At 41.1% G+C, this 24735-nt stretch overlaps 1 protein-coding gene across 1 annotated transcript in view; it reads left to right on the top strand.

Moving 5' to 3' along the window:
- The window catches only part of wipf2a (WAS/WASL interacting protein family, member 2a), a 40576-nt gene that overhangs the window by 1879 nt on the left and 13962 nt on the right, over positions 1–24735 (top strand). Inside the window, 7 exon segments of the mRNA XM_034208067.1 lie at positions 9994–10136; positions 13383–13515; positions 14828–14922; positions 14924–14951; positions 16465–16787; positions 16789–17260; positions 24474–24722. Coding sequence (XP_034063958.1) covers positions 10077–10136; positions 13383–13515; positions 14828–14922; positions 14924–14951; positions 16465–16787; positions 16789–17260; positions 24474–24722 — 1360 coding nt within the window. The 5' untranslated portion in view covers positions 9994–10076.

Genomic DNA, 24735 nt, shown 5'->3' with positions numbered 1-24735 from the left:
TAGATGCATGAATGTGTAAATAAATACAAGACGTGTGCTTTAATCTTCTATTCAAAAAGCCATATTTCTACAATAATATATATTAATATATTATGAAGGGGCTCGATGAGACTCTTGCAGTTACAGAAGAACAGAAAAGTTATGTAGAGACTTATTCTTTTGTAAGGTCTTTAATCTCTATGATAATCAGTAATACCTACATCTGATAATGTTTGTGCTCAATACTCGTCAGCAGGAGACTCATTTTATATCTGACCCAAACTATATATTTCAGAATAAAAAGGTGAAGTTTTTCCAAAAGCAGAAACGAATGTCCGCTTCAACAAGCCACTATTTTTAACATCCATTAATCTATTGAGTCTCTGAAATGTCATTGTAATGGAACATTCCCATCCGATGTTCCCAGAGTCCAAACTGATGTCCGAATACGTTTTTCAAAAATGTTTTTACGTTTGAATGTTTTGTCTACTTTAGAAGCAGGGTTATTAAGAAAGAGGAAATCTTCAATTTAATGGTTTTAGGTGTATGCATCTCAATTTCAAACAGAATGGCGTTGTAAGGTGTGTTAATCGCGGATGAGTAATTATTCTGATTATTAGTCATTTTATGCGATGATTGTGACGTTGGGAGTGTGGGAATCCTTTCATTTAGGTATGTAGAGAGTGCTTGAATTTGACTTTTTAATAAGCTGTACAAACCCCCATTGTAGTTATTCATTTAAATATTCACATTCCATATATCCCCATACACATTTTTCGTAGAGTTTCTTGTGAAGACAGACATGGGCACAGATCTGATGTGTAGAGCTACAATTCTGAACCATGGTAGCAGTGTACATTTTAGTTTAACATTTGTATCTATGGAATATGTTATTAATGTATTCAAACAGAATTTGGGCTGCATTAATAGTTGAAATGTTATCAAATCGCAATATGAACTAGTGCAATATCCAAAATATTAAGAGCAATATTCAGTAAAGGCAAAATATGTAAAAATATCTGAATTACAAACGGTATTCTACAGACTTAATAAAATCTTTGTTTTGGTACAGATCATCTTAAAGTCACGTCTCTTACAGGTCTTTTATATTTACCCAAATCAAAAACGACTTTAACTTATCCATATTAAAAGACCTAAGATAAACCCACACTTGAAACTGAAACGGTATTCTACTGACTTAATAAACAAATCTTTGTTTTGGTACAGATCATCTTAAAGTCATGTCTCTTACAGGTCTTTTATATTTACCCAAATCAAAAACGACCAACTTATCCATATTAAAAGACCTATGGTAATCCCACACCTGAAACTGCTCTAAATGTGTCATCACTACGATTGAGGTCACTGGATCTCCCCAAACCAGTTAGCTGTCTGGTCCCATTGTCGGCTCATGAAGGATCCTCACCCCACCCTCACCCCGCTGCCGCTCCAGTCCTCAGGCAGCCTCAGCATCGGGCAGGTTTTCACCGGCGGAAACTAAAGGAATCTCACTGAGCGAGCTCTCCAGTGGTTTAAAATGCACCGACACAGAAACTGAGAGTTTAGCGGTATCTTGAAATGGCAATGAAATTCTTCTGACCCGAGCTCCTCCCATAATGCAACATATATAATAAAATACAAAAATAAAGAAGTCTATATACATGTAAATAGAATGATATGTACAAGAACAGAATATTAAATAATGACATTAAGAAAAAATTAAATACGGTTTATATAAATAAGTAGATTGCAAGATGACGAGATTGTTTATCGGGGCACTTTACAGAGCTCAGGTGTTTAACAGTCTTATGGCCTGTTGGATAAAAGTGTCCCTGAGTCTGGTGGTTTTTGTCCGGGGAGGCCGAGTGTACAGAGCCACAAAGACTAGTTTCAAAGCATGATATTAATCGACATATGAGATACGGAATATTCAAACTATGAATAACTTTATTGCGGTCATACAGCTTTAATAGTGAAACTCAGAACTAAGACTCCCAGATGCTCATATGTTGTAATCATTACATAGAATGACTTCTAATCAGAATAACTGCAAAACTGCTATCGCACAATAATGCCCTTCTTGTTAAAATTGTGATGCATAAACCTATAACCAATAAACTGATATTTTGTGTTTACTTGTACACACTTGTTGCACCCCTAGTTTAAAGCGCACCTTGTCTTCTCTTTTCCCTTTTTAAAAGCTCATCTTCTCTGCACACGTCACTGATGTTTCCCAGGAGCTTCTTAAGCAACAGCTTCCTTTTCCAAGAATGTCCTTTCTATAGAGCAAAGTGGGAACCGCCATTTGTTTCCACTGTGAAGCAGCGGAATGAAACATGTTGGCATGGGTCCTCCTCGTCATCTTGTTTTCTCCTTAGCGTAGCATTCACGTTAGCATAAGAAATCCACTGTCCCTAATTTATTTATTTATGAAAAGAGTACTTTCCATCCTGATTCAGAAGCTCTTTGACGAGGGAGCAAAACAAAGTATAGAAAACGTACACGTAAAAAAGCAAGGAACAGATTTTGAGCAACAAGCATGTAGCTCTGTAAAAACATCAGTGTATTTTTAACGTAATACATATATGGTTAAACTGAGCCAATAAATAAATACAAAATACAATAAATGAGTATTCCCCGCAGAGAATCGGCATCGCTTAACACATTTGTTGCAATAGTAATGTATGCACTAACTACATCACTACTTGTACTACAACATTTGAATAATCAGTTCTTCCTCATTTTCCTCAATTGTTCATATTTGGTTTATTAAAATAATGATATTGTGGTCATTGTTAAAAAATGTCTGCTATTATTATTTGTATAATGCGCTTTCTGCCTTCCTGTCATTAGGAGTTAGACATGTAATGGCTATGTATTAGATTAGAACCTTCATTATCCTAAACTGCTGGGACATTTCCCTCTAGCCAATACCTTTATATATTTTAGTGGCCCGAGCGGGCAAGTGGAAAGTACGTTACGCTGGCCCGGGGTGTCTAAATAGTGCTTCCGGGCCAGCGGGCCATCTATAATGTCGAGCTCTGTATAAAATAGTTTCAAACATAAAAGCAAATAATATAGAATTCAAGCAAAACTGCAACGTGTTTAAAACAAACATTCAATTGAACATACAATGAACCATGCAACAGTAATCAAACGGACATTGAATGACTTGTCTTGAACCGATAAAGTTAGCAGCGTTTAGTAAAAAGACAACGAGATGTCAGCTAGTCTTTAACCCTGTTTTCTAACCTCGTAACTCACTGCAGGTGATCTCATGGTTTAACCCGTTTGTTCTACAGAGAGGTGGAGTGACTTTATTCACATTAGGCCTCTTAAAACCATAATGACATGAAAATGAGTAATGATCATGTTACGACATTACATTCTGGATTTATTAGAGAATCTCCGCCATTACAGACCGAGGATTGTCTTGTGTGGACATTTCATGGGTTTCTTATTCTCGCTTATTGTCTCTTTTCTGACATCGACAAATTGTTTCTATTATATCTTAAAGGTCACCTATTATGCAAAATCTACTTCTTCATGTCTCTTCTACATCAACATGTGTCCCCTCTTCTTCATGTCTCTTCTACATCAACATGTGTCCCCTCTTCTCCGTGTCTCTTCTACATCAACATGTGTCCCCTCTTCTCAATGTCTCTTCTACATCAACATGTGTCCCCTCTTCTTCATGTCTCTTCTACATCAACATGTGTCCCCTCTTCTCAATGTCTCTTCTACATCAACATGTGTCCCCTCTTCTTCATGTCTCTTCTACATCAACATGTGTCCCCTCTTCTCAATGTCTCTTCTACATCAACATGTGTCCCCTCTTCTCAATGTCTCTTCTACATCAACATGTGTCCCCTCTTCGTCATGTCTCTTCTACATCAACATGTGTCCCCTCTTCTCCGTGTCTCTTCTACATCAACATGTGTCCCCTCTTCTTCATGTCTCTTCTACATCAACATGTGTCCCCTCTTCTCAATGTCTCTTCTACATCAACATGTCTCCCCTCTTCTTCATGTCTCTTCTACATCAACATGTGTCCCCTCTTCTTCATGTCTCTTCTACATCAACATGTGTCCCCTCTTCGTCATGTCTCTTCTACATCAACATGTGTCCCCTCTTCTCAATGTCTCTTCTACATCAACATGTGTCCCCTCTTCTTCATGTCTCTTCTACATCAACATGTGTCCCCTCTTCTTCATGTCTCTTCTACATCAACATGTGTCCCCTCTTCTTCATGTCTCTTCTACATCAACATGTGTCCCCTCTTCTTCATGTCTCTTCTACATCAACATGTGTCCCCTCTTCTTCATGTCTCTTCTACATCATGTGTCCCCTCTTCTTCATGTCTCTTCTACATCAGCATGTGTCCCCTCTTCTTCATGTCTCTTCTACATCAACATGTGTCCCCTCTACTTCATGTCTCTTCTACATCAACATGTGTCCCCTCTTCTTCATGTCTCTTCTACATCAACATGTGTCCCCTCTTCTTCGTGTCTCTTCTACATCAACATGTGTCCCCTCTTCTTCGTGTCTCTTCTACATCAACATGTGTCCCCTCTTCTTCATGTCTCTTCTACATCAACATGTGTCCCCTCTTCTTCATGTCTCTTCTACATCAACATGTGTCCCCTCTTCTTCATGTCTCTTCTACATCAACATGTGTCCCCTCTTCTTCATGTCTCTTCTACATCAGCATGTGTCCCCTCTTCTTCATGTCTCTTCTACATCAACATGTGTCCCCTCTACTTCATGTCTCTTCTACATCAACATGTGTCCCCTCTTCTTCATGTCTCTTCTACATCAACATGTGTCCCCTCTTCTTCATGTCTCTTCTACATCAACATGTGTCCCCTCTTCTTCATGTCTCTTCTACATCAACATGTGTCCCCTCTTCTTCATGTCTCTTCTACATCAACATGTGTCCCCCTCTTCTTCATGTCTCTTCTACATCAACATGTGTCCCCTCTTCTTCACGTCTCTTCTACATCAACATGTGTCCCCTCTTACTTCATGTCTCTTCTACATCAACATGTGTCCCCTCTTCTTAATGTCTCTTCTACATCAACACGTGTCCCCTCTTCTTCATGTCTCTTCTACATCAACATGTGTCCCTTCTTCTTCATGTCTCTTCTACATCAACATGTGTCCCCTCTTCTTCATGTCTCTTCTACATCAACATGTGTCCCCCTCTTCTTCATGTCTCTTCTACATCAACATGTGTCCCCTCTTCTTCATGTCTCTTCTACATCAACATGTGTCCCCTCTTCTTCATGTCTCTTCTACATCAACATGTGTCCCCCTCTTCTTCATGTCTCTTCTACAATCAACATGTGTCCCCTCTTCTTCATGTCTCTTCTACATCAACACGTGTCCCCTCTTCTTCATGTCTCTTCTACATCAACACGTGTCCCCTCTTCTTCATGTCTCTTCTACATCAACATGTGTCCCCTCTTCTTCCTTGTCTCTTCTACATCACCATGTGTCCCCTCTTCTCCATGTCTCTTCTACATCAACATGTGTCCCCTCTCTCATTCTTCATGTCTCTTCTGTCTCTACATCAACATGTGTCCCCTCTTCTTTATGTCTCTTCTACATCAACATGTGTCCCCTCTTCTTCATGTCTCTTCTACATCAACATGTGTCCCCTCTTCTTCATGTCTCTTCTTCATCAACATGTGTCCCCTCTTCTTCATGTCTCTTCTACATCAACATGTGTCCCCTCTTCTTCATGTCTCTTCTACATCATGTGTCCCCTCTTCTTCATGTCTCTTCTACATCAGCATGTGTCCCCTCTTCTTCATGTCTCTTCTACATCAACATGTGTCCCCTCTACTTCATGTCTCTTCTACATCAACATGTGTCCCCTCTTCTTCATGTCTCTTCTACATCAACATGTGTCCCCTCTTCTTCGTGTCTCTTCTACATCAACATGTGTCCCCTCTTCTTCATGTCTCTTCTACATCAACATGTGTCCCCTCTTCTTCATGTCTCTTCTACATCAACATGTGTCCCCTCTTCTTCATGTCTCTTCTACATCAGCATGTGTCCCCTCTTCTTCATGTCTCTTCTACATCAACATGTGTCCCCTCTACTTCATGTCTCTTCTACATCAACATGTGTCCCCTCTTCTTCATGTCTCTTCTACATCAACATGTGTCCCCTCTTCTTCATGTCTCTTCTACATCAACATGTGTCCCCTCTTCTTCATGTCTCTTCTACATCAACATGTGTCCCCTCTTCTTCATGTCTCTTCTACATCAACATGTGTCCCCTCTTCTTCATGTCTCTTCTACATCAACATGTGTCCCCTCTTCTTCACGTCTCTTCTACATCAACATGTGTCCCCTCTTCTTCATGTCTCTTCTACATCAACATGTGTCCCCTCTTCTTAATGTCTCTTCTACATCAACACGTGTCCCCTCTTCTTCATGTCTCTTCTACATCAACATGTGTCCCTTCTTCTTCATGTCTCTTCTACATCAACATGTGTCCCCTCTTCTTCATGTCTCTTCTACATCAACATGTGTCCCCTCTTCTTCATGTCTCTTCTACATCAACATGTGTCCCCTCTTCTTCATGTCTCTTCTACATCAACATGTGTCCCCTCTTCTCATGTCTCTTCTTACATCAACATGTGTCCCCTCTTCTTCATGTCTCTTCTACATCAACATGTGTCCCCTCTTCTTCATGTCTCTTCTACATCAACACGTGTCCCCTCTTCTTCATGTCTCTTCTACATCAACACGTGTCCCCTCTTCTTCATGTCTCTTCTACATCAACACGTGTCCCCTCTTCTTCATGTCTCTTCTACATCAACACGTGTCCCCTCTTCTTCATGTCTCTTCTACATCAACATGTGTCCCCTCTTCTCCATGTCTCTTCTACATCAACATGTGTCCCCTCTTCTCCATGTCTCTTCTACATCAACATGTGTCCCCTCTTCTTCATGTCTCTTCTACATCAACATGTGTCCCCTCTTCTTCATGTCCTCTTCTACATCAACATGTGTCCCCTCTTCTTCATGTCTCTTCTACATCAACATGTGTCCCCCTTCTTCTTCTATGTCTCTTCTTCATCAACATGTGTCCCCTCTTCTTCATGTCTCTTCTACATCAACATGTGTCCCCTCTTCTTCATGTCTCTTCTACATCAACATGTTTCCCCTCTGTGGAAAGAGACTCTGAAAGTTTCAGGAACAAAGATTTTCTCTCTTTTTGATCCATTTCTATAAAAACCTGTCTGAAAATGAGCTGATCAGATTTTGGCCACTTTATGATGTCATAACGATGTTTTGGCTTGTGTAACCATCAGCCAATCAGCCCCCCCCTTATCACCTGAATCTCCTCCTAGAGCATCATTTCATCATCAGTTCTTTGTAACCAAATCTCTCTCAGAGGGGCGTGGGGAGGGGCTCCTTATTTTCATCTAAATCAGGGGTGCCCAACCGGTCGATCGCGGGGAGATTCCCAGTCGATCGCGAGATGTGTCTAAAAATAGAACAACAATATTCTGTTTTATCGTTAATGTCCTATAACATAATCTTCCTGTGCCAGAATAATGTACTTGAACGCATCAAAGCTTTGTGATTGGCCGCCGTGACCCCATGTGTCGGGGCGTGGCTAGTGGGCAGTGCACTAATTCGCTAACGTTGTCCGTGTCAACAGGAGTGACAGTCCGCACACAAACAAGACCGCAATTATGGCAGAAACAAAAAAGCCCAAAATATATAATGTTCACTCCGAGTGGGAGGATGATTATTTTTGTATCTATTCCAATTCAAAGTCCATTTGTCTCATCTGCAATGCGAGCGTGGCTTTATCGAAGAAGGGTCATTTAGGAGCGGCATTTCAAAACAGTGCACAAACGCTACGAGACGGAACTCCCTCCAAATTCTGCCTACGCTCCAAAAGGGGAGGGGCCTGAAAGGACAGCTAAATGCACAGCAGTCCATTTTCACCAGGCCCAACAACAAGAGCAAGGCTGCTACCAGAGCATCTTATCGTGTCAGTCACGTTCTTGCGAAACACATGAAGTCTTTCAAAGACGGCGAAGTTGTGAAAGAAGCATTCCTGGAGGCTGCGACGCGCTTTTGGGGGACAGTAAAAATAACAGTAGCATTTCAACAGGTTTTTGATATAATAAAAACTCAAGTTGGATACCGTTTGTTTGAACTTATTCATTATAATTATTGTACAAAATGGTATAAGAATGCAAACTTAAATTGATTATAGTCTATTATCAATTCAGGTTAAGAAACTAGTGTTGCTTGCATCCTATTTTAAAGGCATTTATTTTTATACTCTAATAAAATGCAACAAAAAAAGGGTTTGATTCTATTAATTTTGTCTTTTTTATTGCACTGTTGCAGCAGATTCCTGAGTAGCTTCAGATCTGAGTTGTCTTATTAGTAAGCCTAATTTATACTTTTGTAGCAACACTATTTGTATTTAATGCCAAAGAAAGGGTTCAGAGTCTTTTCTTTTTGTGTCATATGTGGCAGCACTGTTCAATGTTTCTTGAAAACATTACCCACTGTAGTGACGTGTGAATAAACTCCAACTCTGTATCAACAACACTGTTGTGTAACTTCAGTTAAATACTTGTATGTGTGTAGATTAGAAAGAGGTAAGATAAAGCATCTGCAGTATTTTATGAAGTATTCATCGTACGAAGGTCAGTTTTATACAAGTAGAAGTGTGTATTTACCTGGTAGTAGGCTGTCAGTAATGGCTACGTCTCTCTATTTGGACTGGTAGATCTCGGCAGACTGGCAACTTTAAAAGTAGCTCTCGGTTCAAAAAAGGTTGGGCCCCCCTGATCTAAAGTAACAGACAGAGAATCAGCACTTTGGAAACAGGGCTGAAACAGAGGGGATTATGGGTAATGCTGCAATCATCTGTTTGGTGTTTCAGTGAATCAGAGACAGGCTCTGGATATATCTGAGACCTGTGATTTATTGATGAAAAACAGTGCAATAGGGGACCTTTAAGGTCTTTGGTCACGTTTCATGTTAGTAAAATGTCACAACTTATGTGGATTTGGGAGGTTCTCTATCACAGTATCTTTTATTAGGGTAAAGTTACATATAGTGATTGTTAATTCAATTAAGAAGTGGTTTAAATAACCATAATGCACTCCTCCACCTATTTATTCATTTCTTCTTTCACTTGCGTCACCTGAGAAAACCTTGATCTGTTGTGCTCCCATTTTTCATTTATCAAAACAACCACTTTCCACCTCGGCCACAAATATAAATATTTGCCATATTTTATAATGTTGAAGCTCATCTTTGGAAACCTGTTGAAGTGTTTTCTCACTGTGGCCGTTTCTTCCCACCACATTTCCACAGAAGGTAGACGGTTATTTTAATATTGGCAGAGGTCTACTACATATACTTTTTTTGTGGGGACAAATTATAGAAGAAGCCTACCTGTGTTTGGTATTATTTAAACGCACAAAAGGATAATATAAAAAGACCATTTAATACTGGCTCAACCCTACTTTAAGATTTCTTTATGACAGCGATTGGTGTGTAAAATGAAGTGTTTATTTGCTGGTTTAAATTAGGGATGCCAGTGATTATTCGATTATTCGTTACAGTCTCCATAATCGAATATTATTTTTTAAAAATCGATTTTATTTATATATCGGTCGAATAATCGATTATTATTCGCCAGGGCTGCCGAATAATCGATTTTGATCATGGTCAGTTTCTGGCAACCCTAGTTTAAATCCCCTTAAACATAAGACGTCCTTTCATTTGGTTTACTACCTACACAGAGCTACGACGCCAAATGGGTGCTTCAACTTTTTGTTTTGTAGTCCTCTTAATCAAAGAAACTAGATATTTATATTTGTTTGCCACATCAGTGTTCACATTTAATTTAAATCTGAAAAACAACAATTTGTACACCGACTTAGTAAACAAAGCTGTGATCCAGTATTTAAAATATAATTTTTTCCATCTTAATCAAACGTAATGTATTTGTTGTTTTGCAGGAGTTTCCGTGTGTGGTCCCACCGGAGTGTAAAGTCACCGCTCCTTCCCCCCGCCCACAGAGAGGTGCCAACAGAGGGCCAGGATGCCTCCTCCTCCTCCCCCCCCACCCCCAGGTCCCCCGCCTCCCCCAACCTTCCATCAGGTCAGTGACTGCACAGCATAGTGCAAAGATATAACAATAAAGCTTTATGTATACAGCACTTCTCATACAACACATGCAGCTCAAAGTGCTTTACAAAATGACACAAGTTAAAAACAAACAACAAGAAACTCCTCTCAGATCAATTGTTAAGAACTGTACAGGTACATGCAGCAACATATAACATTTGGTCAGGTTAATGGACACAAGGAGGTCAAAGGTAAACAAACCAAACAATGGTTTCTCTCTGAGTCGATGCAACAATATAAGCTAATCTAAAAAATGTGTCTTTTAGCTGGCGTTTCAAAATGTCCACTGAGTGATAAAATCTCACTCGACACCGGTTTGAGAATCAATAATCAGGTACTAATGTATTCTTGGAAGAAGGAGCAGAGTTAACTCACACACAGGAATATGGTTCAACTCACACACACAAGGCATGCTGCTCAAAGGAACAGGAAATCACATCAAGCTTATATAGCCTAACGCCCCGTCTACACTACAGGCATCAAAAAATCTTGAAGCTGGTCGTGTCTGAGGCTTGGCGATTTCACGCGCCCAAGGCGACCAACAACCAATCACATGAATCTCCCGCCCCCGACATACAAAGCAATAGCAATGTTAAAACGAAGTAAACTGGATATAAACTCCCCAAACAGGCGAAAACCTACCAGTTTCACCCACTGTCTCTGCCACCTCCCTCCATGCCTGGTTCTTCCGGTTTGTATCCCGGTAAATAGTTCAGGTCGTAAAGAACCGGGTGATTTGCTACCGTAATTTCTCGTTTGGAAATATGAGGAAATGAACTGGCTCTCAGCTTGCACGCGTTTGATTGGCTAGCGTTTGTACTGGCGGGAATTGCATAAACGGGATTTGATTGGCTGATGCCAGCATCGAGCCTCAAAAGTTGAACATTGTTCAACTTTTGATGCCAGCATCGAGCCTCAAAAGTTGAACATTGTTCAACTTTTGATGCCGATAGATGCTCGTGATGCTCGTGATGCTTGCAACGCCATGCCATGCTCCCCACAATGCAGTTCGGCGAAGTTTGAAAATATCCTACGTCACCCCATTCAAATGAATGGGCGAAGCGTTGAAAGCATTTTTGATGCCTGTAGTGTAGACGGGCCGTAAGTGTATTCCCACTCATAGTCGTAAATCGGTTTGGTGTCGGCAGGTTCCCGTACATGCAGGTATTCCTCATTACGAATATGTTGCTCGTTGCCCCTCAAAGGGTGGGAGACGAGAGTAGTTGTCTTCCCATCTGTCGATAAACAAAGTGTGCCCTGCCTCCTTCTATCTAAAGAGGAGGCCGCTGCAGGTCATACACAGCACCAACAGTTCTTAGATAACATAGGAATACCAAAGTCAGTTGTATTTTCCCCAACACATCAAAAACCGCAACAAATAGGAGTTAAGAGTTCAGTAAAGCAGAATTCATCCACAACTTACTGTAAACGTATGTATAAATGTCTCTGTTGATTGTGTATATACATATTTTTATATATATTTGTATTGTATTCTTCGGGATTGTGGGAAACAGTATTTCGATCTTTCTGTCTACACACAAACTGAACGATTGACTATAAATTTGACTTTGACTTTGATATACACTCTTTTAGGTCCACCTGCATTACTTCCTGTTCATACTAGGGATGCCAGCGATTATTCGAATATTCGTTACAGTCTCCGTAATCGAAAATTATTTTAAAAATTCGATTTTTATTATTTGTTTTTCTTTTTTTTCCTGGCTTAGTTTCAACCAAAATATAGACTAATAGTATTAATAATTGTAAATGGCCATTGGTCACACCACCAGTTTGTTTGACTGTAAACAAATAGTCGATTAATATTCGCCAGGGCTGTCCGATTTTTCGAATTTTATCATGGTCAGTTTCTGGCATCCCTAGTTCATACCTGCATCCCACTATACACACACACACATACACACACACACACACACACACACACACACACACACACACACACACACACACACACACATATATTTATGTGCATTCCCCGTTTACTTTCTTGTTCTTACCTCTCCATAACCGGCTTAACCTGTCTACAGGTGATTCATGTTATCTTCACTGCACCAGTCTATCGCAGTAACATTTTCTACCCCCTTGTTTTATAATTTTTTTGCAGCATTGGATTTAAACTAAACTAAATCCTGCATTCATGAATCTTAAATGTTTAAAGTCGCAGTAATGCCTGGTGACTCATTGACTAATTTCCGCCCGGCCCACTAATGAGACAACTCCTTGGGTTTCCCTTCTTCCCCCGATACTACTTCAACTCACCGATCAGCATCTGCAGGATATTACAGACGAGCAGCTTCCTGTTCTTCAAGAGTGAAATTACCAGTCTGAAGAAGATTTGATAATAATAATCATTAGTTCAAACACACTGTAAAAGCACTTCAACATGACTATAAGGTAGGGCTGTGCAATTAATCATATTTTAATCGCAGTTACGATTTTGGCCTGCCATAATTACAAAAACAACATCGAAAGAAACTATTATTTAGCTTTGCTAGGTTGTGACAGTGCACTACAACATATTTGATCTAATTAATTTTAGTCTTATTTTTATTTATATATGTTTAGTAGCTTGTGGAAGTGCGCTCCAAAATATTTGTTGATCTTGTTTATTGGTATTTATTATTTGGATATTATTTATTTAAATATATCATTTATTTTAGTTTTGGTTTTTCAGTTGAATTATACGTTCAGGGTAATCGACAGTTAAAAAGATACTGTTCAAATTATTATTTGTTTTAAAGTTCAATAAATGGATGTTTTCAAAGTCAATGAATAATCGTATTTAATAATCGTGATATCAATTATTGACCAAAATAATCGTGATTATGATTATCGCCGTAATCGAGCAGCCCTAGTATAAGGGGATAATAGTGTGAGAAAAGTTAAATCATTCCTTAAAGAACGGTATCACAAATGTTAATTTATGCAAAACAAGGGAGAGAAACCTGAAGTCTGGGCTGAATGTCCCCCTTTGTGTTTCGCACCTGGCATGAACACCAGCGATGGTTAATTATAACAAAATAAGTTTCAGGCTCTGCCGTCAAAATCTCTGACATGGCCAATCTACTGCATCATGTGACGTTTGTTTACAAGCCGTGAGTCTCTCTGTAAAAGTGTGCCATGTGAACCCAATCAAAATGTTTTAAGACGTGTCAGACGAGATGAACTAGAGATGTGATATTTCTATTTTCTTTCTCGGCAGGCGAACATAAATCCTCCCAAACTGGGCTCGAATGAGACCAAAGGCAGAGGAGCGCTGCTGTCGGACATCCATAAAGGCGCCAGACTAAAGAAGGTCTCAGGGGTCAACGACCGGAGCAGCCCCATTATAGAGAGTGAGTCACTGAGCATGCATACACATATTAAACATGTCCTTATATTCAAAAGAAAGCTTATATTGGAGAAAAAATAAACACCGAAATGTGAGTTATTATTATATAATACGTTAATGTTCTTATGTGATTTCTGGAGCACACACATCAGGGGGGGGTGCTAGTGGAGCACACTCATCAAGGGGGGGTGCTAGTGGTACACACTCATCAAGTGGGGGGGGGTGCTAGTGGTACACACTCATCAAGGGGGGGTGCTAGTGGTACACACTCATCAAGTGGGGGGGGGGTGCTAGTGGTACACACTCATCAAGGGGGGGGGGGGGTGCTAGTGGTACACACTCATCAAGGGGGGGGGGGGGGGTGCTAGTGGAGCAAGCTCATGAACTGTTCGCCGGAGCCTCGTAGCGGAGCGTATGCGGTGCGCATAAAGCAGACCCTGCAGAGCAAACGGGTTCAGGAGGGGTAGTTAATCGATCGCGTCGTGCTCGCGGACAGATAATAAAAGATTAAACCTAAATGTGTCGCGAAATATACTTTGGCGGACGTTAATATACCTGGGCGGGCCCGCCCAAGTAAAGTCTGTGTGGGAAACCCTGGTAAAACTGGACAGTAGTAGACATGTCTCTTGAAATCAACACGTGCATCAAAGAAACACTTCCTTATTTGTGCTCCAATTGATATTTGAATTCTCCAAGTGCTTGTGGCTTGGCACAGTATTTTGGATATTTATTCGGCCAAATGTCTGAGTACTGAGTTCAAGTGCTTCTCAGTTAATGGTGAATGAAAAGACAAATGCAAACAAAAAAAAAATATATACACATTTCCAAGAACTCGATTCATGTGTTAATTCCAAAATATAATAAACAAAGATAGATGAATACAAAAATAAGTCAAATACTACACCCTGGTTTCTGGCTGCAAGTAATAGGGATTTTGGTTTGTATTTGTTTAGCTGAAGAAAGTTTATAAAACGAACTATGAAGCTAGAAGTCCTCTGCAGCACAGAGCTGAGGTGTGGAAGAGCGTTATTGCTGTTGGCAGGAACATTTCCAGTCCTTGTCAGTGCAGCTGAATCAATCTGTAGGAGAAACACTTGGCTTTAAGTCCACGACTTGGTGCCGAGGGTGCTCATGAATACACATAATGGGTAGCTTTGTTCATCGACCGAATTCTAGCTTTTCTGTGCTCGCTCTTCCTAGTCCAACTGCCATGGTGTTGCAAAATCCAAATATTTGAATATTCAAATATATTCCTAGTTCTGCTTTCATATTTGTTTTATATATTAACATGGGTGTCATCTTTTCACCGGAATCAGGTGGAGGAGGCGGAGGAGGAGGAGGCGGAGGAGGAGGAGGAGGCGGAGGAGGAGGTGGCGGAGGACCAATGGGACTGGGAGGCCTTTTCCAAGGAGGGTGTCCCAAAACTACGCCCAGTCGGAGGTAAACAATGATTTTATTGCTTGAGGGAATTTTCCAGTTGGACTGAAAGTATATAGTATATATAAAAACATAATTAAAAAAAATCTTGCAATTTATATTAAGGTAAAATAATAATTATAATATTAAAAATATAAATGAAACAAATATATAATATACATAACAACATAAACAATAATCCTTCAAAGTATACATGGTAAGTAAATTGGTAAAGCTTAAATAACAATAATAATTCAAAAGAAAACTATAATATTAAAATAACAATATGAAATAGTTATTTAAATTGTACATCATGAATACATTTGTGAAGATAATTAATAATAATACACTTCCCAAATTAATTAGATTTTGGTGCTCAAAGGTCCCGGTTGGCTCACATAATACACTTTAGCTTGAACTCCTCACTCTTATGCTCACTGTGACGAATTCATCTCCGAGGATGCGTGAAGTGTAGGGAGGACATTTTGAGGAGCCATTCAACGATGAGGTAGTTTTAGTTTCTAATGTGGTCAAATGTTTGTCTATGAATTTGCATGTTTTCTTTATAGGCTGTAAAAGTGCTCTGGTAATTTGTGTAAATAAATAAACCAGAGGCGACAAAAAGTCAAAGTCCAGTAAGACAATCTAGTCATAAATCACCTCAATCATAATCTGTCAGTTCTCCATATCAGCTACAAACAAACCGTGTTATCTGCAGTAGAAAAACTAAGAGAAGAAGACACATTCTACATTTTCCTACATTTCTACTGAGTGTTTCTGTTATTTCTACTCGTGAATCTGTTCCTCCACGTTCATGATGTGGTTATAGAAAGGAACAGAACATTCAGAAGCCCACACGGTATGAATCATGAGGAGATCTGGACGTGACTGTGGTTATTTTAAGCCTAATGCACCAGCTTTCCACTCCTCTCCGACGGAGCAGACATATTTGTGGTCGCAGCCGAAGCGGTGAAGAACGAGGGATTGAAATTATTAATGAACAGTTTTATTTTAGAGATATCAAATATTTAAAATGACACTGAACCACTGTGACCTTTCAAGTCCTTGGTGTAGTTAGAAATCTATTCTGAGGATGTGAAACACTAAATATTGGTTGTGGCTTCTGCAAATGATTTTTAGTTGACATTTTTAAATACTCCAGTTTGCGGTATTAAAATAAAAGCAATACAGATGAGTTTGTCAAATATTTTCATTTATTTAACTTTGTTTCTAACCACTTAATACAATTAATTGATTAAATAAACGTGTGGGAGAGAAACTCCCCCTGGAGGGCAAACAGGGATTTTAGCCGATTGCAGACGGTTTACATGCACACAAACCTATAGCGCACACTACAGGAGAGGGAAAACAGGGATTTTAGCCTTTGCAGACCGTTTACATGCACACAAACCTATAGCACACACTACAGGAGAGGGAGAGTCCCTTTTTTTAAATACACGTTTTCAGGTTTTTAATCTAAAAAGTTTTAGTTTCTTCTGTTGTGTCCTAAACCCCTTCCTCTCTGTCCTTCACCCAGATGGTTCTTCCGGAGGTTCTGTGGGCAGATCTGCCCTGCGGCCCCCTGGGTCCCGGCCCGCGGCCCCTCGCCCCCCTTCAGGTCGTTCCTCCTCCCCCTCCCCTCGCCTCCCCACAGTTCGCTCCTCCTCCCCCTCCCCTCGCCCCCCCACAGTTCGCTCCTCCTCCCCCTCCCCTCGCCCCCCCACAGGTCGCTCCTCCTCTCCCTCCATGGCCAACAAGCCCTCCTCTCCTGAGAACCAGCGCTCCCACCGCCCCTCGCTCCCAGACATCTCTCGCCCCTCCTCAGCCGGCGGGATGAAGCACAGCACCTCCGCCCCCCCTCCCCCCTCCCCCCTTCAACAGAGGGGGAGCCCGCAACAACGCTCCACCTACACCCAATCAGAAATCACACGCTCCACCTTCCTCCTCCAACAACAATCACAGCCGAGAGAAGCCCCTCCCACCGACGCCCAGCAGAGGCCACACCTCTCCCAACGCTGTGAAGCCGCCTCCGTCTTCAAGCCGACCCCCGACAGGCGGTTCTTCTGCTCCTCCTCCTCCCCCTCCTTACAGACCGAACACATCGAGCGGCGTCTCCAACGGGCCGTCACACGTGGATGGAGGCGGAGCTCCGGAGCTGCCGCAGAGGCACAACTCCCTGCACAAAAAACACACCTCAGGAGAAAGAGAGAGAGGGGGAGAAAGAGGAGGAGGACGCAGCCAAGCTCCTCCTCCTCCTCCCTCACCCTCTCCTTCCTCCCAGCTGGGCAGCAGACCTCCACCGCCCGTCAGAGAGCCGCCGGGACGCAGATCAGGTACGACCAGCTGCACCGTCAACACACTGTCAGTATTCATGTCTCAAAGGTTAGAGGTCACTGATGCGCTACGATATATATTATGGACATTTAGCTGACGCTTTCATCCAAAGCAACTCTGAATAAGTGCAATCAGCCATGGAGATCCAAACTCACAACAGCAAGAATCCTGCAGGTACTTTAGACCTCATTTACACGCAAACGCATACGAAACCCAAATTAACCGAATACGATATCAAAAAAGTATTCCGTTCACATGAGACCGCTCGAAAGCGCTGGAGACGCTGTAGTACACCAAAAGCAGCGAAGAAGACCCCTGAACATGGTTGGCCTTCTGTTTATGCCCCTCGGTGGATTTAGTAACATGTAGTTCATGTAATTCTCCATGTCCACTTGTTGTTGATGGTTGTGAGGAGCTGTAGATTTTGCACTAACATCTGGAGTGGAGTGCACCAGCTGGGCGTAAAAAAGTAGGGCTTAACTCTAACGTCGGGCTTAGCTACGTCCGACGTAGTGATTCGAATTTACACCGAGTGCACCAAGCCTGACTAGTCTCGGGCGTAGCTGCGCCTGGTCTTAAGATGCGCGTCCATGTGAATACACGCGAAACAGTAATTGTTGCCCACAGCGTCAGCGATGACTCAAGGGGAATCCCAAATGGCCACACCCCGAAAGAGATAGAGGGATTTGTCAGAGCTACAGCGGGAACTGACGGAGAAAGAAATCGTTCGTGTGGAGGTGGAGACCGTCAAATTGAGAGCGGAACACGAAAAAATTGAGCTGGAGAAGGAGAAATTGAGACTCTTCTTAATGCCCTTTCATTGTTAAACATGTAAACAAGACGCCCTGCCATCGTTAATATCCTTCTTGCCTGTTTTACGTTACTATGGATACTAGTCTGTCTTTCCGATTTACGCCTGCTCCATAGGCGTAAAAGTTACACCCGGGCGCAACACATACAGGGCTTAAGTCTAAGTGGTGCACTAGTCATAACTTTAGTTTGGTCTTAACCTTCGGTTCTACGTCGGACGTAGAGTTACGCCCAGCTTACGCCCAGCTGGTGCACTCCACTCCAGTAGCATGGTCAGTAGCTACTGACCATGCTACTGGAGTGAGCAGCAGAGGTGGGGCTATAATAATACATTTTATTTCAAAGCGCTTTTCCAGGTGCTCAAAGACGCTTTGCAGTGGTTTGATAAAACATGATAAAATAGAATAAAGAATAGAAATAAAAAATAAATAAATATTAAAACAGCAACACAGCATAATTCACAAATTTAAAAGCCAGTCTGAAGAGGTGTGCTTTGGTCAGTGTTTTGAAAGTGGGGGGGTCGGTGCAGTCTCTGATGTGTTGTGGAAGGGAGTTCCAGAGGGTGGGGGCAGCGATGGAGAAGGCTCTCTGGCTTCATCGTTATCAGGAAATTATCGTATAGGACGTACACACGGAGCCGTTTGGCCCCCCAGAGAGTTCCGGTTGCAGATCTATCCACCTTGGGACCCGTTATCGTTTGCGGGGTTCGTTTGCGGGGTTCGTTTGCGGGGTTCGTTTCCGTTGCGGCCTCGTGTGAACGAACGGCCTATACGTGAGAGAAAAGTAGCAGATACAACCCGTTTCGTTCTCGTGTAAACACCGCCTTAGCTTCAAATAAGCCAAACTTTTTGAAGTTGCTGCAGGGCTCAGTCGGCCATCATCATCGTAGGAGAAAAATATGTTTTTGTAGATCAGTTTGAGACCTAGAACGGCAGCTTGCCACTATTTGTATTATTGATTTAACTTGAACATTATGATTATTTTGGTTTATTGTCTTTTCCCTTCTGCTCCTGTCTGCTCCCTGCAGTCAACAAAAAGCACAAACACTTAACATTGTTTATTTCTATATTGCCCAACAAATACATAATTCCTCCAATCATTTCAGCACAGAACATGAGTAACTGTGTGTCAACACGTTAAGGATCAGTATTTAAAGCATCCCTCTGATGAAAACAACATCTCAGAAGCAGGAATGTTCCTCCAGAGGCCGAAGCGAGTTATGACTCGTTACCTCTTAACCTCTATTGTGCAACGCAGCAAACTGAAAACCTACTGCAGGTCCATTCCTGAAAGTAGAGCAGAGGGCAGTGACGAGACTTTGTGTGGCTCTACTGAACGTCCTCTTCTGAGGCCAGGGCTCTGCAAAGATACTTCATATGATTAAGTTTCATATGTAGCTCGTAATGGTTACTCAAAGGGACACAAAAAAAGCATGATAACAGTTACGTGTCATGCTGCTGTTTGATATGTATTATGGTATCTTCAGCTGCATCTTTGTTTTTTGATTCATTTCATTTTTATTTGTTCCGCTAGGGATGCATATCGTTGACTTTTTTACGATACCGATACCACTGAACGATACCGATACTCAACCGATACATATCGTGATACGTTGAAAATGTATCATCCCACAATTACTCCCATGAAGCGCTTTAGGATATAGTTAACATGTCAAAAGAATATTCAATTCAATTGTGGGACTTCTTGGACCTTTTAGTTCTGAACAAACAATGAAAAATACATAACAAATATGAAGAAAAGCGATGATGGAATATCTTTTATAACACCCGCCATCAGGTGTGCCGCGTGAATAGCACATCTTGTCAATGCAAACAGACACCGTTATAATTCATGTTAAACCTGAGATTCGACTAGAGAACAAATAAATAATAGAATAAAGGTCATGAGATCTCGGCATTGCACAAACAAACAAATCTCATCTTTAAAATCAACATGCCTTCACTGGTGAGAGAAAACAAATCCCATCACAGTTCATTTGTGGGACTTTTACCTTTCTAGTATTGAACAAACAGAAATACATAAAATATGAAGGAAAACGATTATGCAATCTAATTTATAACACCCGCCATCACGGGCCACGGACTCACTTTTAAAATTAATTTAAAACATTTTTTTTTTTAAATATTTTTTTTTTTAAGTATCGAAACCGGATCTGATTTCGGTACGGTATACCGTAGCCACCAGTATTTCGGTAATACCGGATACCGGTATGCATCCCTATGTTCCGCTCATGGTACGCAAAACCTAATGTACAATAATTGCCAACAAAACATGTCTCTACAAACACACTGCTGAGCGAAAAGGAGCAGGGAGAAGAAACGCATCTTAGATGACCTGCCCCTTTCTAAATTAAATAAATAGATGGAAATAGATGGTCGGCCCTTCATCATAATTTATTAATAACATAACAGTATCTTAGGATGCTAAGAGAAACACAAAAAAATCACATGTAAAAGGAAAAGTGCAACACCCTGATCCTACTGGAGAAGAAGGTGGAAAGCGGAGCATAATAATAACAATAACAATAACAATGGGACCTGCAAATAAAGAACAGACATCACATCAAAGACATCAACAATATTTATCAATGCAGGACCGGAGTACATAGACTTATTCACATTCTGCTTCATATTGTCCCATCTTTCTTGATTTATACAATTTCTTTAACTGAAAAATTCATATACAATTCTTTAGATCCTTCTGTTGAGAATTCCACAATTGTACACCAACCACCGAAATACACATTTGCTTAAGAGTAGCCCTTGCATAAGGATGCTTAAAAGGAAATTGTAATTCTCCTCATGGTTGAGGACCAGCTGGCGTTAACGGGCTGTGGCTTGATTGGCTAGCTGCTTCGTGCATAACCAATGAATCCTCCCATGTCTCTCAGATAAACTCTCAGATGAGTTGTCTTCCTCCTCAGAGCGGAAAATATAAATTCATAATTTGAATTCAGAGTGAACGCACAAACAGGAAGGCACTTGTTAGCCGGAGCTCTGCGTTGTGATTGGACGGCTCGAGGCCTCCTGGTTCCTCTGCATTCCTGAAGCTCTGTGGAATCTTCCAGCATTCCTCTTCACTCTCACTCTCTGCTGCTTGTACTCTTAACATTACGTTTCATGACCTCTGCTGCGTTACCATACTGTTCCTGATGATCTGTGCCTTGTTTGTTTGGCACTTGATATTTTAAAGTAGATATAAAAGAGCTTAATGACTAACAGCAGCTACAGTGTGTGAAACTCAAAATCATTTCACAAGCGATGTTTTTAAAACTGGTTCTCTTCGATGGAGTCACTCATTCAAAGAGAATATAACTATAACCTCGGTGTACTTACTGGTTGTGGTTGTTTTGCTTTAATGCTTTTTGAAAGTGCTGTAACAGGGACCATTTAAAGATTATTTTCATTAACTATCATTTCTATTATGTGAGATGTCCTTCCCAGTTAGCCCAAGTCAAAGTGATGTCTCTAAATGTCTTGTTTTATCAGTTCAATCTTAAAAATATTCAGTTAAATTCAGTAAGAAAATCATAAAATCTCCAATTATGAGGCAAAAAAGTAGCATTTTCGGACATTTATTCATGTATTAATGTATTTTAATTGCTGTAGCCTCCTGCGGATCAGTTGCATAATCAGGGGGTCCGCGGGGTCTTAAAAGTATTAAAAGTTGATAAATCAATTTAGCGAAAATTAAGGCTATTAAAAAAGTATTAATGGGCATTTTCCAAGGTCTTACATTTGGTAGCTTGTTTACAATAAGTATATAAATGGTCCAAAGAGGTTGTATTCCACAGTCTGCCTGAATGTAATCATGGCGTAGGTGTGTAGTGTGATTCTGTGTAGTTTATTGATGGCATCCCGTTGGATTTGACCTCATCTGAACAGGACATCGCACGCTCACTGCTTGATAGCGCGCGAAGGTCCGTTTACGCCGGTTGCTAAGCAACATCGTTATGGGGAAATGCAAGTCTGCGTCCAAATGGTTGGAAGATAAGGAGGAAGGACAATCAATACTGTGTATAGTCAATGTGAGGTGAAGTGTGTCGCCAAGGTAACCGGTTAAAACTCGAAGAGCCGTAATTTTGCCCGGAAGTGACGTAGGTGTTACTCTCATATACACACAGATTGATGAAGTAGTTGCAGACCTACGAATGTTAGCCAATAGTTTCTAATTGGGTCCAATATAAGCTAATTACTTACTGTTTCCAAAGCATAAAAGTTAGATATTAAAACGGTACAATAATAAAGATTTTATTGTTTGTGAAAGTTATCTCTTTATATAATACTTCTCTGCATGTTATGTCATTCTAAACGCTGCAGCAGTGAAGTAGGGAAAACTCCTTTTATCGTGGTGCGTTCAAGAACACTTCAACTTCCAGGAATGAAGAGTTACAGAAATAATGAAATCTGTTTTCGTAGAGAAACAAACACAGATGGATAAACAATGAGCCAAAAGAATATGTAATGAAGTTTCAGATGTCGGAGTGTCCTTGAATGCACCATCAGTGGAACCTTTTTTGTTATCAGACTGCTTGAAATATCTCTACATGACGTGATGTCTAATTATCTACAATGTGTGATGGATGGGAACTAATAAAAGATACACTTTAACAACAAAATGAGGCCTGAAAATCTCAAAGGACTCGGATAATTCTGGCTCCAACATCCATTAAAATTGTATAATTGAAACAGCAATTTGAGTTACTTTAAATCATCATCAAAAACCCATTATTGTTCCCAAAGAGGGGAAATGTACATTGTTAGAGCAGATAAAGAGGAAATCACACGTTAATACTAGGGCTGTCAAGTTAACGCGTTAATAACGCAAAAATTAACGCCACTAATTATTTTAACGCGATTAACGCATGTGTATCTTTTTTCCTCCGCCGCCCCGTAGTTTCAGAGCGCATCGAGTTTAAAATATCATCTACAAGCTGATGCTGACAGCCCGCTCCTGCCGCCCGCTTGTGGCAGACCACACTTCCACGCTCACCGGCAGGCACCGACTGGCTGTTGGGAGGACCGGGAGGGTGTGTGCATGTGTGGCCCGAGCGAGCGAGAGAGAGACCTTACGTGCATTGTTGTTGTTAGCATCTGGTGCTAGCTAGCTGCGCTAACGGATATGGAGCTGTTTAAATGAAAACAGAGGAGCGACATTTCGCCGACAACTGCGCCGAGCACTTGACTTTATGCAGGAAGCCAGACAGTGGGACATTGTACGAGAAGTCAGCACACTCGGCACGGATAGTGTAACATGATTGCAGCGTCCAGCATATGCCTTGAGTTGCACATAGCTCCAATGAACACACACACACACACACACACACACACACACACACACACACACACACACACACACACACACACACACACACACACACACACACACACACACACACACACACACACACACAGTATTAGGTTCCAGGTTGAATTGAGGCGAATATTTGTAATGTTCAGAGGTTGTTGTGTTTAATATTCATGAGAATATTTGTCATTGTTCAAATGATAATAAACATTAGCATAAAGCATATTTGTCCACTCATATGTTGATAAGAGTATTACAAACTTGAAAAATAATCTAAGGTACATTTAGAACAGATAAAAAATGTGCGATTAAATATTTGAATCGACTGACAGCCCTAGTTAATACGAATCAGTAAACATTCAGGATAAAAAAAGCACTATTGTAAAAATTAGGTTGAACGTATTAAAGTATTGAAGTAGCAGCTAGATAACAGAAATACATATTAATAAGTACAGTAGATTTGCAGAATAAAGCAGGGGTTCCTAACCTGGGTTACAGGGACACCTAGGGGTTCTTTAGGGGATTGCAGGAGTTCGTTGATGCAATTTTAATCCACCCAAAAAGACATGTTTAAATCAATGTTCATAAGCCTGGTGTCCCGCTCCCAGAACTATCAAAGCTTATGAAAGACTAGCAAGCTCTAATGACTTAATAAGAGAAGCTCGAAGCGTGTCTTAATATAATTATGTTTCACTCACAAGAAGTGTAAATGTCCAGTTTGAATGCATTTGTATTAAGGGTGAGTTATAGAAGGGATTTTCATTTAATCAGCCATTGGTTAAATACAATTACAAATTGTTTTTAAAAATGTAGGCCAATCACAAGAGATGAGTTATTGGGTCTCTTATAGAGCCTTGAGATGACGTTGTTTTTAAAGTGTGTGTGTGTGTGTGTGTGTGTATAGCACACTTTAAAAACAACGTCATCTCAAGGCTCTATAAGTATGAAATGTATTATTATTATAGAAGGGCCACCAGCTCAAGGGGTACACGAGATAAAAAAAGGTTGGAACCACTGGTATAAAGTACAGTATTACATCAGTAACATCGTCCTGATCGTGTGTTGTCCCCACAGCTCCTCAGGTGCCTCCTAATGGGTCTCGTAACGGATCTCGTGACGCCCCTCCTCCTCCTCCGCCCCCGTATCGAGGCCACAGCGCTGCGGCCTCAGAGCTTCACAGCCGGGGGGGCAAACCTCCTCCTCCACCTTCCTCTTCCTCCTCCTCATCTTCCTTATCCTCAAGAACCCCAGCTGGACCCCCTCCCCCTCCCCCGCCCATCAGGAACGGCCACTCCTCCATCCCCTCCTCCAAGTCCATCATAGGTGAGTCGGGCGA

Source organism: Gymnodraco acuticeps, unplaced genomic scaffold, assembly GCF_902827175.1.
Source record: "Gymnodraco acuticeps unplaced genomic scaffold, fGymAcu1.1, whole genome shotgun sequence".
NCBI lineage: Eukaryota > Metazoa > Chordata > Actinopteri > Perciformes > Bathydraconidae > Gymnodraco > Gymnodraco acuticeps.
Note: the sequence above shows the minus strand (reverse complement) of the source record. Positions and strands in the feature narration are given on the sequence as shown.